This window comes from Zonotrichia leucophrys, chromosome 9 (assembly GCF_028769735.1).
Source record: "Zonotrichia leucophrys gambelii isolate GWCS_2022_RI chromosome 9, RI_Zleu_2.0, whole genome shotgun sequence".
Taxonomy (NCBI): Eukaryota; Metazoa; Chordata; class Aves; order Passeriformes; family Passerellidae; genus Zonotrichia; species Zonotrichia leucophrys.
In genome coordinates, this window is record NC_088179.1 from 17,305,747 (window position 1) to 17,317,912 (window position 12,166).

Consider the following 12,166-nt stretch of genomic DNA (forward strand, 5'->3'; position numbering starts at 1 on the left):
AAAGCATATTTCTGTTTCAAGCATTTGGGTTAAAATTTTATTGTGCCAACATTCTTCTTATTACCAGAATTGTGACTAAAATTACAAGACCACCATAAGTGATTCCATATGACAGTTTTCTTATGTTACACCCATTTAAACAATTAACAGTAATTTACATACTTCCACTAAAAAATTAAATACTGACTTTCTAGAATTAACCCTAGTTTTTTATTAGAAGACCAACCAAATGCTAACCAAAGTAAGAGGGAAATTTTTCACAATTTTAAAGTTTTGGATGAAACTATACCCACTATAAAATAAGAAGCAATTAATTTCTCTTAGTTCTTTAGATTTTTTTGATCCCCTGGGAGAGGGCTGAGAAACCAAGGTTCCTCTGAGGGCCCAGAGCACATCTGCTGCTTCCTTTTCAGCAGCAGTTTACAAGAGCTGTCCCACTGTAAAAAAGAAACGCCATCTTTCTTAAAAATTCAGCAAGAACTTCACCATTCCAGAGCAAGAAATAAGTAATAATAACTCCAAACCCCTGTAGTTGGTTTGGTCACTAAGAGTCTGAATTTAAACTCCAGACTCTAAGAGGAGATGAATTAATGGATGAATAACCTGAAAAATTAAATTCACACAGCTTTGTTGTTATTTTTTGTAAACCACCCAAGTAAGTTAGTCTTAAATAGTTTAACAAATTATTACAATCAAGAAAAAAAATCTAACTTGGAATGAGAGAACTTGAGCTAAGAAACAAAATTGTGCACAAGTGAAGCAGGAGATTCTCCTTGGAGATGTGTGCTCCAAGCAATGAGGAGGCACAACCATAAACCACAAACATTTCAGACAAGTGAGTCACTGCCAGCCAAAGGCCCCATCCACCCCACGTCCTCTGCACAAGCCTGGATATCTCGAACAGACTGAGCATGTGGGGCATTAAATCAAGCAAAGCAGTTGAAATCCCAGTGCCTTTCCTTAGTGCTTGGCACCTAAATAATTGAAGCATCTTTGAATATGTTCCTTATTGGCCTGGTGCACAACTATTCATGAGACAGAACTTGGACACAGAGAGGAAATTCTGGATGTACTTTCAATTCACTCAACAGGGACATCACTGAGATTTCACAACACATCTGACTACAGTTACAAAGACTAGAAATATCTGTCAAAACATAACAAAGTTGTAAAATAACTTTAAAAAAGGATGACAAAGCAAGCCTAACAACCCAATGTACTAAAGTCATCATAATGTGCATTTCAGATTACACTGAGGTACTACAGAATACAAAGCCAGCATTCTCAGTCCATTAAAAACATTGTATCTTATACATTCTTATTGTTCAGCTTTTTTAGATTGTAATTTCAATGGAGTAACCAAAAATACTTGTTAGCATTAATGACACCCCAACTGCATTTAAATAACAAGCATGGGACTCCAGGAATTTGGACTTTCTTTCTCCTCTGGAGGTTTTCCAGAACACATCCACTCCTACATCTGAGGAAGCAGGCTTTTGTTTAGGCAGGATCCTTTGGGACTGATGAACTGAAAATATCACTTCTTGCCAACAACACCCTAACAAACCATCCTGATCCTTAACATGACCTACTGTGAACAAACTGTGTCTGTTTACCATCACCTTCCTTGCCCTGCCAGTCATGGCAATCAAATAAAACACAGCCTGAACCCTGGCACCAGACTTAAAAATGCAGGAAAAGAATTCTGGGATCTTGCAGGCTTCCTATGAACTACCTGGCAGTTCCATGGCAAATTCAAATCATGCCATGAGATTATTAAAAGGATATTTCTGAGATTTCCTAATGCAAATGGTACCACTGCCTTCAGCAGGATATTGGTGAGCAGGGATTGCTCAACTGGAGCTCAGTTTCAGGAGGTGTCAGCTCCTCCTGCTTTCTTTAACTACGTCACTTTCCTTCGGTCTGCATGAATAATCACTGGAAACCCAGCTGCTAAACCAGCCAGTCCATCTGTTACCCCTGCTAATAAATGGATTGTTATCTTCACTCTCACTAAAGAGCCATGATTCACTGGGATTGTCTTTTTGGGAAACATCTACAGAAGTATATTAGGTGTACATATAATATGTGTGTGGTTGTGGATCCCATCTTTAGCAGCCCAGACATATCATTTAGTGTCTTCTTGGTTTCCCTTCTGCCTGAAGATAACATGAACCTGGTCCTTGGGGAGCAAGTTTTCAGCTGAGGCTTCTCTAAAAAGCTTAATCAGATTTAAAGCCAGGGGACCACTAGAAATCCCAGTGGCATGACAAGATTTTTGTCAGTGACAAAATCTGACCTTTTGGCACCTCTCAGTTTGATGCTTCCTGTTCAGAACACAAATAATTCCAGGCACAGTATGGCTAACACTGGCACAAAAATACACAAAGTAGATAGGAACACACATGAAAAGACTGTTAGCACTAGTGTAATCAAAGAGATATTTCTCAAACATTGTACAGAGCTTTTAAAGGGTATAAAATGTAGGATTTTTTCTCTAGTGCAGTTAGGGGTCATTGCTAATACAAGAAGCCTGGATATCTTGTTTCATAAAAAGACAAGACTGATTCTGTGTTTCCAACTGTTTGCTTGAAGTTTATGAAACAACATTTTTTTCATCTTTTCATTTGGTGAAAGAAGTTGATGATTTCCACTGGAGGAAACACTGGGGTCCTTTTCTCATATACCTTAATACACCATATGGATGTGCAACATCCATATAATAAATGCCTTTCCCGTGGGAACTGATGATTTGTTTCTTAAATCATAATTTCATTGTTCCAGTCATACACACGTGAAGCAAACAGAGCATCTGCCAAGGGGCCACTGGACTGAGGAGTGTCACTGCATTAAAACAGCCATGAACCAGAGCAAATAACACCACCAAATCATTGATCACATTCTGCCAAACTCTGCCATGACCACGTGACAGCAGAAACCAGACTGCTCACAAGCTTTACTTTGAATTTAAGCATCAGGTGAATCAGAAATGAACAAAATCCTCAGACACAGGGATATTTTAAGCTCCTCGATAAAGGCCAGCAATCAGGAGCTCAGGGGGACATGTTTGGCTCTGTAGTTGCCTCATGCCAAGAAATCTTGGCATTTACTCAAGAGACCTCCCACTATTTTAGCCAATAAATTACAATACCAACTTGTAAAATTGTCCTTCTTGATTGAAGATAATAATTTTTTTTAAATTTCAAGTTTTATTTTTTTAGTAGAGCAATGAGAACAATTTCTCCTCCAAGAATGCCAGGAAAGCCTTGTTACTAGACAACTGTAATCAAATCTGAGCACTCAAAGTGATCTGAATACCTGGGTAATCTGAAATGACACTGATTTCTTTATTGGAAAAGATAAAGCAGATACTTGTTTCTGAGATGCCATTCCAGGTCTGGGAAGAATGATGGCTTACCTTCCTGAAATTCCCACATGTCTGGAAATCTTCTCCTCTCAGATTTGCAAATCTACTAAGACTTATATGCAGTGCTTGAATAAAAATAGTCATCTAAATTCAACAATTTTCCTGATAAATAGTCAAGATCCTTAACAAATATTCAGTAGTGTTATTTCTCCATTTAGACTCAAATCACTTTTAATGCAGTGGGAAATCCAACTGTGCTAGCCCAAAACTGTGTTCACATTCTTTCTTCAGTCCATCCTGTTTGTTTTTCAACCAGAGGTTAATAGTCCACACAAACTGGCATCATTCATTTAAAAGGCCTCTAGCTATTGTTGTGTGTCTAGCTGAACTGCAAACAAGAAATATCCTCAATATTTTCTACCCAGCAGGGGTGGACAGAAAGAACTTGAGAGCATTAGGATAGGCTGACAGTGGAGCTGCATTTATATAATTTTGCTGGGATAGTGGTAGGTTGTAATATTTCTACAGATAATATTGCCCCAGCAGATGCTACCATGGGAAGATTTAAGGTATACACAGTCTTTGAGAGGTTCCCTTTTTGGATATTCTAGATGGTTCTGGACAATTTACAATATTCTAGACAAATAAAGGGTTGAGTTTTTCAAGCACTGCCTCCATTTCTTCATATATAATCACTATGGAAACAGACTGCAAAGTGATACACATAAACCATACAAAGGTGGCACAAAATTATCACTTATAATTGATATTACTTGCCACCATAAGAAATACTGATTAATAGATTAGATTATTGTGAAAGCTGATACGACCATTAAAATGATCGATATTTTTTCTGCCACAGTAGAAAGCGTTGGGCATGATCATGCAATCGGTTTGCACAGTAACAGTTCTCTTAGTGCTTTATTTTGGACTGCACTAACCTTTAAATCATTCTTGCCAGGTTTTTTCGTGTACTGCAATCTGCAGCACATCACAGCACCGTGCTTTCGGCAGCACGCCGTGGACCACCTAACCTGTGTCCTACAAACACTCCCGCATCCCCTTCAGGAATGATCCACCCTCAGCGCCAGGGACAAGTCCGGGGATGCAGCCCCGGGCCCGCGGGCCTGCACTGGGTGTGAGCCGGGGCCGAGGAGCCCTCAGAGGCGCCTCCATCGCCCCCCTGCCTCAGGGCCTCTCCGGGAGCTCCCAGCGCTGCCCCCTCAGGAGCAGCGCTGCCCCGGCTGCGGGAGCGCAGGGGGAGAGCTCGGGGTGTGTTCCGCCTGCCAGGGAGGAGGAGGAGGCGGGAGCCATTTCTGTGTGAGGATGGGGCGGATGCGCGACCGCCAGCCCCCGCCTGAGGAAGCCTCTTTCTCTCTCCTGTTACCCCCCCGCCGACTCCAGGGCTTTAAAAACAACCAACACGATGGGCAAAATGCGACCAGGAAAAGGGGCTGCTCGCCGTGCCCTCAGCCCGGCCAAGCGGCGCCGCCATTCCCCCTCCCGCCCCGCGCTGCAGCAGGGACCGGACGGGAAACCCCGTGCACGCGGGGGGGAAGGGGAGGCAGAGGGAGGAAGGAGTGGGGCGCTGTGACGCACTCAATGGTGCAATATCCTTCCGCGATCCGACAGAAAAAGTAGTTCTATGTTCCACGTAGCCTCTTAGACCCCAGAGGTTCATACACAAGTTTGGATTAACTGAAAAAGTCGCGTGACGGGAATCTCTTGGGATACAGGGCTTAAACTGGAGGGATTCTTGCTTTTTTGCGCGTGGTGTAAGGTGAATATCCATGCGCAGAGCAGAGCGCAACGAGTCCGGCAGCAGGGCGGGTATATAAGGCGGGCGCCGCGGAGGGCTTGCCTTTTCAGTTGAGGACAGAGCTGGTGATCGGAACATGTCAGGGGGCTCCGCGGATTATAGCAGGTATGGCGAGGGCCTGGGCTCTTTCCAGGTTCGGGGGCTTCGTGGGTTATGCGGGGGCGGCCAGGGAGAGAGGAAAAAGTCGAAAGAGGGTGGAGGGGGTGGGAGCCGGGGGGCCCTGGGGGAGGCAGGGCGCTGTGCTCAATCAGCCCTGCGCCCTGGCCCCTCCCGTTCTAGACGTTTCTGTCCCTGCGCTCCCCTTGCTCGCGGTTCACAAACGGTTTTAGCTCTAGTCCTCGGGGCTCGATTTTCGTTACTGGCTTTCTTAGCAATCAAGTCAGCCCTAGAAAGGACTTTTTCGAAATTATTTCGTGTACGGCCGTGTTGTAGCTTTAATATTTAAATGTCTTTCCGTGGATTTCTTTTTTTCTCGACATTCTATTCTCCCTCTCGCCATTGCTTCGCCCCGGGTTTTCGGGCCGCGCTGAGCGCGAGACCATTATATTTTTTTTGGCGGGGGGAGGGGGAGGCCCCCCCCGGGCGATCGCCCGGCGCCGTCCGCCCGCAGCGCCCGGTTTGCGCAATCCCAGGGGTGGAGCTCTCGCGAGAGTTCCCGGCGGGGCGGGGCGGGGGGAATCCGCTGCAGCGCCGGGAGCGCGCCCGCCCCCCCCTTTCCCCCCGCGCCGCCGCGGGAGCGCGCGCTCGGTGCGCCCATGGCCGCGGCCCCGGGAGGTGGGCACCGGCTTCGGGACACTGCGGAACGGGGGCACGAGTCTGGCCATTGGCAGCAGCTCAGAGCACCTGCTGGAATGATCTGTCACGGCTCCCGCCGCTGTCTTAGCCGACACGTCAGCTCGCTGTTGCGTGGTGGTGGCTCTTGTGCTAACAACGTGTTTTCTTTAATGGCAGAGACCATGGCGGCCCAGAGGGAATGGAGCCCGATGGTGTCATCGAGGTGAGCACTTACGAAGTGACCTGAGAATTTAATCGCTGGTGGACAGGGGTATTGGATTTATTTTTTTTTTTAATTCTTTATTACAGAGCAATTGGAATGAGATTGTTGACAATTTCGATGATATGAATTTAAAAGAATCCCTTCTAAGGGGCATTTATGCGTATGGTTTTGAGAAGCCTTCAGCTATTCAGCAGAGAGCTATTATTCCATGCATCAAAGGTATGCAGTAGATTCATTAATATCAACATCAGATAATTAAGAAAGCATTGTGAAATGCATACATTGTTTCATTAGTGTGCAGTAATAACTAATTTCAATCTTCATTGAACAAGTGATATGATGGTACACCATCTTTCGGGACTGACCTGAAATGGAGAGACCTCTTTAGTACTGATCACTTACTTCAAGGGGAATTAAGTAAAACTAATGTGATTGACCCGTGTGGGAGCAGTAAATGTGTATCCTACTTTTTTTAGGGTATGATGTGATTGCTCAAGCTCAGTCAGGTACTGGCAAGACAGCCACATTTGCTATTTCCATCCTGCAGCAGTTGGAGATTGATCTCAAGGAGTCCCAGGCACTAGTATTGGCCCCTACCAGAGAACTGGCTCAACAGGTATTGATAGTGTAGTTTAAAAAACAAACAAAAAAACTTTGTGTGTTGCATAGGTTTCAGGTTTCACAACTGTGAGACAACATTACCCGACTTCTTGAGGGGCTGCAATGAATATCCATTCAGAACCCTTTTTGTGCCCAATAATGGGGGATACAAACTGCCTTCTGTCCCACAAGTCTTCTGCCTCCTTGAAGAGCTGAGTTGATAAACATGGAAGGTGTGCTGGTGCAGGAGGCAGCTGCTGTGCTGTGTGTTAAATGGAGGGAGCATCTTCAGCAGAAAAACACAATTACTAAAGCACAGTGTTCTGAGTGGAAATAAAAAATACACTTGCTGGGAAGCTGTTTAAACTTCAATGCAGTTGTGCAACATGAAAACTGCAGTGCACATTTAGTTACTTAAATGGTTTTGTTGCTTTGTATGTTTTCCTGACAATATAATTGCATGTCTTCCACCTTCAAGGCTTGGTGTTCTGTTATGCTAAGTGGGTGTGTGGTAATAACTTTCAGAATACTTGAATATTTAGATTAACTGTCAGTAATGAAGGGTCTTGAAGTACGATGTTGAACCAACTCTGAAGTAGAAAACTTACTGTCATTTTCAACTATACTGTACTGAAATGCCAGTGCAATGTGACAGTTCTTCAAGGTAAAGCTAAACATACTAAATCAGACAGAAAACAAAATAAATGGAATAAGGGCCTGTAGCAGAATGTTAAGCCTTTGTTCTACTCTAAAGCTGTTTAGGTGAGATTTGTTTTGAAATCTGGCTGGTAGTGGTGCCATTGGAGAGAGTTCACTGAAGAGTGTCCAAGTGCTTTACATGCAGGCCTGAGCACCACCTGAGAGCTTGAGCTCACTTCTGGTGGCCCTGCTCTCAGCTTAGTAATTGTCTCATGGCAGTCACTCAATCAGCAAGTTCAGCCAGTTAAAAAAAAAGGTAACTTAACTGTTCCTCTGGCTTCTAGTTAGCAACTTGAGTTATGTCGAGTTGGGCAGGTTTTTTTAGCAGCTCTCAGTTCCAAGAGCTCCATAGTCCTTATTTAGTGTCTTGGCTTCCAAAGTCCATAAAAGCCAGTGATAATGGGGCTTAAGCTTTATTGTCCTACAAGCTGCTAATGGAAGGTTCTATTTTAGATTCAGAAGGTAATCCTGGCCCTTGGAGACTACATGGGAGCAACATGCCACGCTTGCATTGGTGGCACAAATGTGCGCAATGAGATGCAGAAGCTGCAGGCTGAGGCTCCTCACATCGTGGTGGGAACTCCAGGGCGTGTGTTTGATATGTTGAACAGGCGCTATCTGTGTGAGTATGAACCTCATTGTGCCCTTGCTGATCAATCTTAGTGAAAGCCTCATAGCCACTAAGAGCTTTAGTGTACTTGAGTTGTGTTGAAAGTTTAGTAGTACAGAAGCATGATGTTCTTCTTTAAGGATTGTGTATTTGTGAAACTTCATGGGATGCATCTCTTTTTCCAACAGCACCAAAATGGATCAAAATGTTTGTTCTGGATGAAGCTGATGAAATGTTGAGCCGTGGATTTAAGGATCAAATTTATGAGATCTTTCAAAAACTAAGCACAAACATCCAGGTAAAAAAGCTTTGACGTGGTGAAGTGATGCATGCAGCTTTGCTTATGGTGTGGCTGAGAATTGAATTGTACATTGCTAACTGCGGGGTATGTGCTAACATAGAGTAATGTATTTTAGGTTGTGCTGCTGTCAGCTACAATGCCAATGGATGTGTTGGAAGTGACCAAAAAGTTCATGAGAGATCCCATCCGTATTTTGGTGAAGAAGGAAGAACTGACTCTGGAGGGTATCAAGCAGTTCTACATTAACGTTGAGAGAGAGGTTGGTACTGGTTATACTCGCTGTGGCAGGAGGAGTTGGGTTCTCTTACCTTCTTGTTAAAGCACTGTGCTAAAATTGCGGAAACCAAGGCTGAGCTTTAGTTTCTGCAATAATGCTAGTAGAGTAAATGCAAGAAGAAGAAAAACTATGCACTAGATCCAAAAGGACTAGGGTGGACCTCTTTCTTAATGTCCAGTGTCCTGTGTCTGAAGATTTGGTGCAACAATTGACACAAAAACTTAGTTGAATGTAGTTGTGTGCCAAAGCAGGCTTAATTGATTGTTGTATTGGAGTTCTGTTGCTTGCTTCAAGTTGTGTTATGTACTGAACCTGTGTCATGTTTCCTGATGATCTTTGTTCTGCTCAGGAATGGAAGCTGGATACTCTCTGTGATTTGTATGAGACACTGACCATTACACAGGCTGTTATTTTCCTGAATACAAGGAGAAAAGTAGACTGGCTTACGGAGAAAATGCATGCCAGGGACTTCACAGTCTCAGCTCTGGTAAGAATTGCTACTTCAAATCACTTCTGAAATGCTGTGTATTTACTGGAGAAGAACTGGTGAGGAGGGGATATCAGTGAGAAGCAGGAAAGTTATAATATAGCTGTGCAGTGCTGTATTATCGTTCCCCCTGCTTAAAGTAAAGTGTTTCCTTTCTATCCCTACCTGCTTCGTTCCCACAGCAGGTAGGGACGCTGGGATTCATACATGCCTTTGTTCTTTGAAGAATATTCTGGTTTGGAGCATTGGAACTGTACTAATTGCAGCTTTTTGTTTTAACTCCCCAGCATGGTGACATGGACCAGAAGGAACGGGATGTTATCATGAGAGAGTTTAGATCAGGGTCCAGCCGTGTCCTGATCACTACTGACTTGCTGGTGAGCACTGTCTTTCATTGAATGTGTTCTGTTACAGCCTTGTCCCAAAAGCTTCATAATTGAGTGATGGTTTTTGTAACCTGAACTGCTGGGAGCTTTTTGGAACAGCAAAGACCATGCTCCACTATGGACTACACAGTTGTAGTTCATAACTAATGATGTGGTTGACAAAAGCCTGAGATGGATAAGTTTGAAAATAGCCCCTAACGTGCATTAAAGACTTGGTGTTGCTTTGCAGGCTCGTGGCATTGATGTGCAGCAAGTGTCCCTGGTTATCAATTACGACCTGCCGACCAATCGTGAGAATTACATTCACAGGTCAGTTGGCTCTGCCCCCTGTCAGTCCCTGTGCTGGGCTGGATGGGCACTGGCACACACCCTCCTCACCAAACCAGAGCTGTTAGCATCCATGCATGGACTTCTCAGAGCTAGCAGGGAATGCAGCCACTTGTGGATTGGCTTTCTAAAAGCCCTGCCTTGCACAGCAGTGGTTCTGAAACAGGGAGGAGCAGAACTTTTGAACACTTAAAGCAGTGGGAAAACTTAGATGTGTAACAGGTTCAGTGATGAACCTTGGAGTTATGGGGAAAATACCAGCAACTGATGTGCCTCTTGTCATGTAGGCTGTGACATATTAGTGTGACACTGTTAGTGGTGCAGCATCTTGACAGCAGGGTCAGCTTGGTCTGGGTTCTGGCTGATCTGGAGTTGCTGCTGCTCAGTGACAAGACAGACCTTACTTACTCCCAGCTTGTAGGGCTGCCTTTGCTTGTGGAGGTTCAGCTGTGCCCATGTTGTGTGTGCCATGTTTGCTCTTGGTGGCTCCTTAGCGGGATTCTTCTCTGTGGTGTCTTCTGGCAGCAATTCCAGTTTGTCTCCCTAGGTTTAGTTAACTGCTTCTAGTGACTGTCCCTAAATGAAGTAAACTGTGCTTTGTTACTTGATGTAAAAAAATACAGGAGTCGATAGCAGCAGTTGATGACACAAGATGGTGCTCAGAAACGACGTTGACGTAATTTAGGACGTGGATTCGTAAGCGGCACAGTTTGAATAAAGAGCGAGTTGGTATTTATTTATTTATTTTGTCACGATTATCCCCTAAGTTTTGTGAGCCCTTTCTGTGAATTTAGCTCGTGCTGGCAAGGTGCTCTATTGTGCAGTTTGTAGGAAGGTGTAGCTCACGGTGGGTGTAACTAAACCGCATGCACTGATGCGTCAGTGACTGATGTGGGCTTCAACACAAACGTTGAGCTTCGATTTACTCTCTAAAGGAAACCAACAAATCCTAAGTTTTCCCACTGGAAAGAGGTTGAATTTAAATTCTGAAATTAAGTGTGCTGTTCCATGTTACTGGATTAACTTGGTAACAGTCTGATTGTTAAACAACAGCGTGTGCTCTGTGCTGGGAGTGAATGCATGAGGGGTGGGTGCATAGCTGAACAGAGGGGAGAGAGGCTGACCCAGGACTTCAGAACACAGCACCAGGCATTAAATCAAGATCTTACTTTGCAGCCAACGAGTAACCATGTGTGCCCTGCTGCCTGCCACGGAATGGACCTGCTGTGCTGCTGGCACCAGCTGCTGGTTTTCCTGACCAGATGTGACTTGGGTGGCAGCATAGACTGGCCAGTGGCAGATAAGAGCAGCAGTCAAGAATGGATCTTGCAGACATGTAAAGCAGATGGGTGAGGTTAACTGGAGTGTAAATGTGTTTTCTTTTTGTGCAGAATTGGCCGGGGTGGCCGTTTTGGCAGAAAAGGTGTGGCTATCAATTTTGTCACTGAAGAGGACAAGAGGATCCTGCGAGACATTGAGACTTTCTACAATACTACAGTGGAGGAGATGCCGATGAATGTGGCTGATCTCATTTAATCCCCGGGATGAGGTGGTTGTGAATCCAGTGCTCGCTGTTGCTGAATAGGCGATTCACAACGCGCATTGTGCTTCTTTCTTTGGGGATATATTGAATCTTGTCTCAATGCTCATTACGGATCAGAAATACAGATTTTTGATAAGAGAAGCGACTTTCTGTCGTGAGCTCTTGTGGGGAAGGCCATTGGCTTTGTCCACTTTAGGGTTAGACTGTTGGGGTTGGGTGGAAAGTCATGGGGTCTGTAAATTTTTTCTTTATTAGAAATTTATTTCCTAGTTCCATAGAAGTGGTTGTATTAGATGTTCTTTATCATTTAATAATTTACTTATGGACTAAAAGATATAAGTGCTGTATAAAGTCAGCCAATTATGTTAAACTAGCCTACCTTCCTTTATTGTATGTACTTACACCTCAGATTAAATTGGAAAGGCCTTTCAAAATCTCTAAACTTTTATAAGAGCATTAAAATGCATTTTTGTTTCATATGTATTTATTCAATAAAGTATTTAATTAGTGGTAAGTGTGATCTGGACCCTGTTGCTAAGCCCCAGCAAGCAAGCAATCATACTATTGTCTTAGTTAGGGTTAAACCCAGTAAAATTTGCCATATTGCACATGTCTTAATGAAGTTTGAATGTTCAATAAAATACTTCTATATTCACTTAAATTGTAAATAATTGCTTCTTGGGTTGAGGGGAGGGTGACAGCAGGGACTGCACTGTCTCAGGGTGGGAGCTGAAGGTGGCAGCTGCTGCAGCC

The 12,166-nt window shown here is 44.0% G+C and overlaps 1 protein-coding gene and 3 non-coding genes across 4 annotated transcripts; all 4 read left to right on the plus strand.

Annotated features, from left to right (window-relative positions):
• The first annotated feature begins 5,144 nt into the window (after positions 1 to 5,144).
• Positions 5,145 to 12,068, plus strand: EIF4A2 (eukaryotic translation initiation factor 4A2). Its single transcript, XM_064720770.1, has 11 exons — positions 5,145 to 5,291; positions 6,138 to 6,183; positions 6,270 to 6,402; positions 6,660 to 6,799; positions 7,936 to 8,104; positions 8,281 to 8,390; positions 8,509 to 8,652; positions 9,020 to 9,157; positions 9,445 to 9,534; positions 9,773 to 9,852; positions 11,262 to 12,068. Exons 1-11 carry the CDS (start codon positions 5,263 to 5,265, stop codon positions 11,404 to 11,406), a joined length of 1,224 nt encoding a protein of 407 aa, XP_064576840.1. The 5' UTR covers positions 5,145 to 5,262; the 3' UTR covers positions 11,407 to 12,068.
• On the plus strand, positions 6,513 to 6,583 carry LOC135452015 (small nucleolar RNA SNORD2). Its single transcript, XR_010441520.1, has one exon. It is a non-coding gene; the product is annotated as a small nucleolar RNA SNORD2 (small nucleolar RNA).
• LOC135452011 (small nucleolar RNA SNORA81) lies at positions 8,700 to 8,880 on the plus strand. The gene has a single exon (XR_010441517.1). It is a non-coding gene; the product is annotated as a small nucleolar RNA SNORA81 (small nucleolar RNA).
• LOC135452003 (small nucleolar RNA SNORA63) lies at positions 9,239 to 9,366 on the plus strand. The gene has a single exon (XR_010441509.1). It is a non-coding gene; the product is annotated as a small nucleolar RNA SNORA63 (small nucleolar RNA).
• Positions 12,069 to 12,166: the final 98 nt, after the last annotated feature.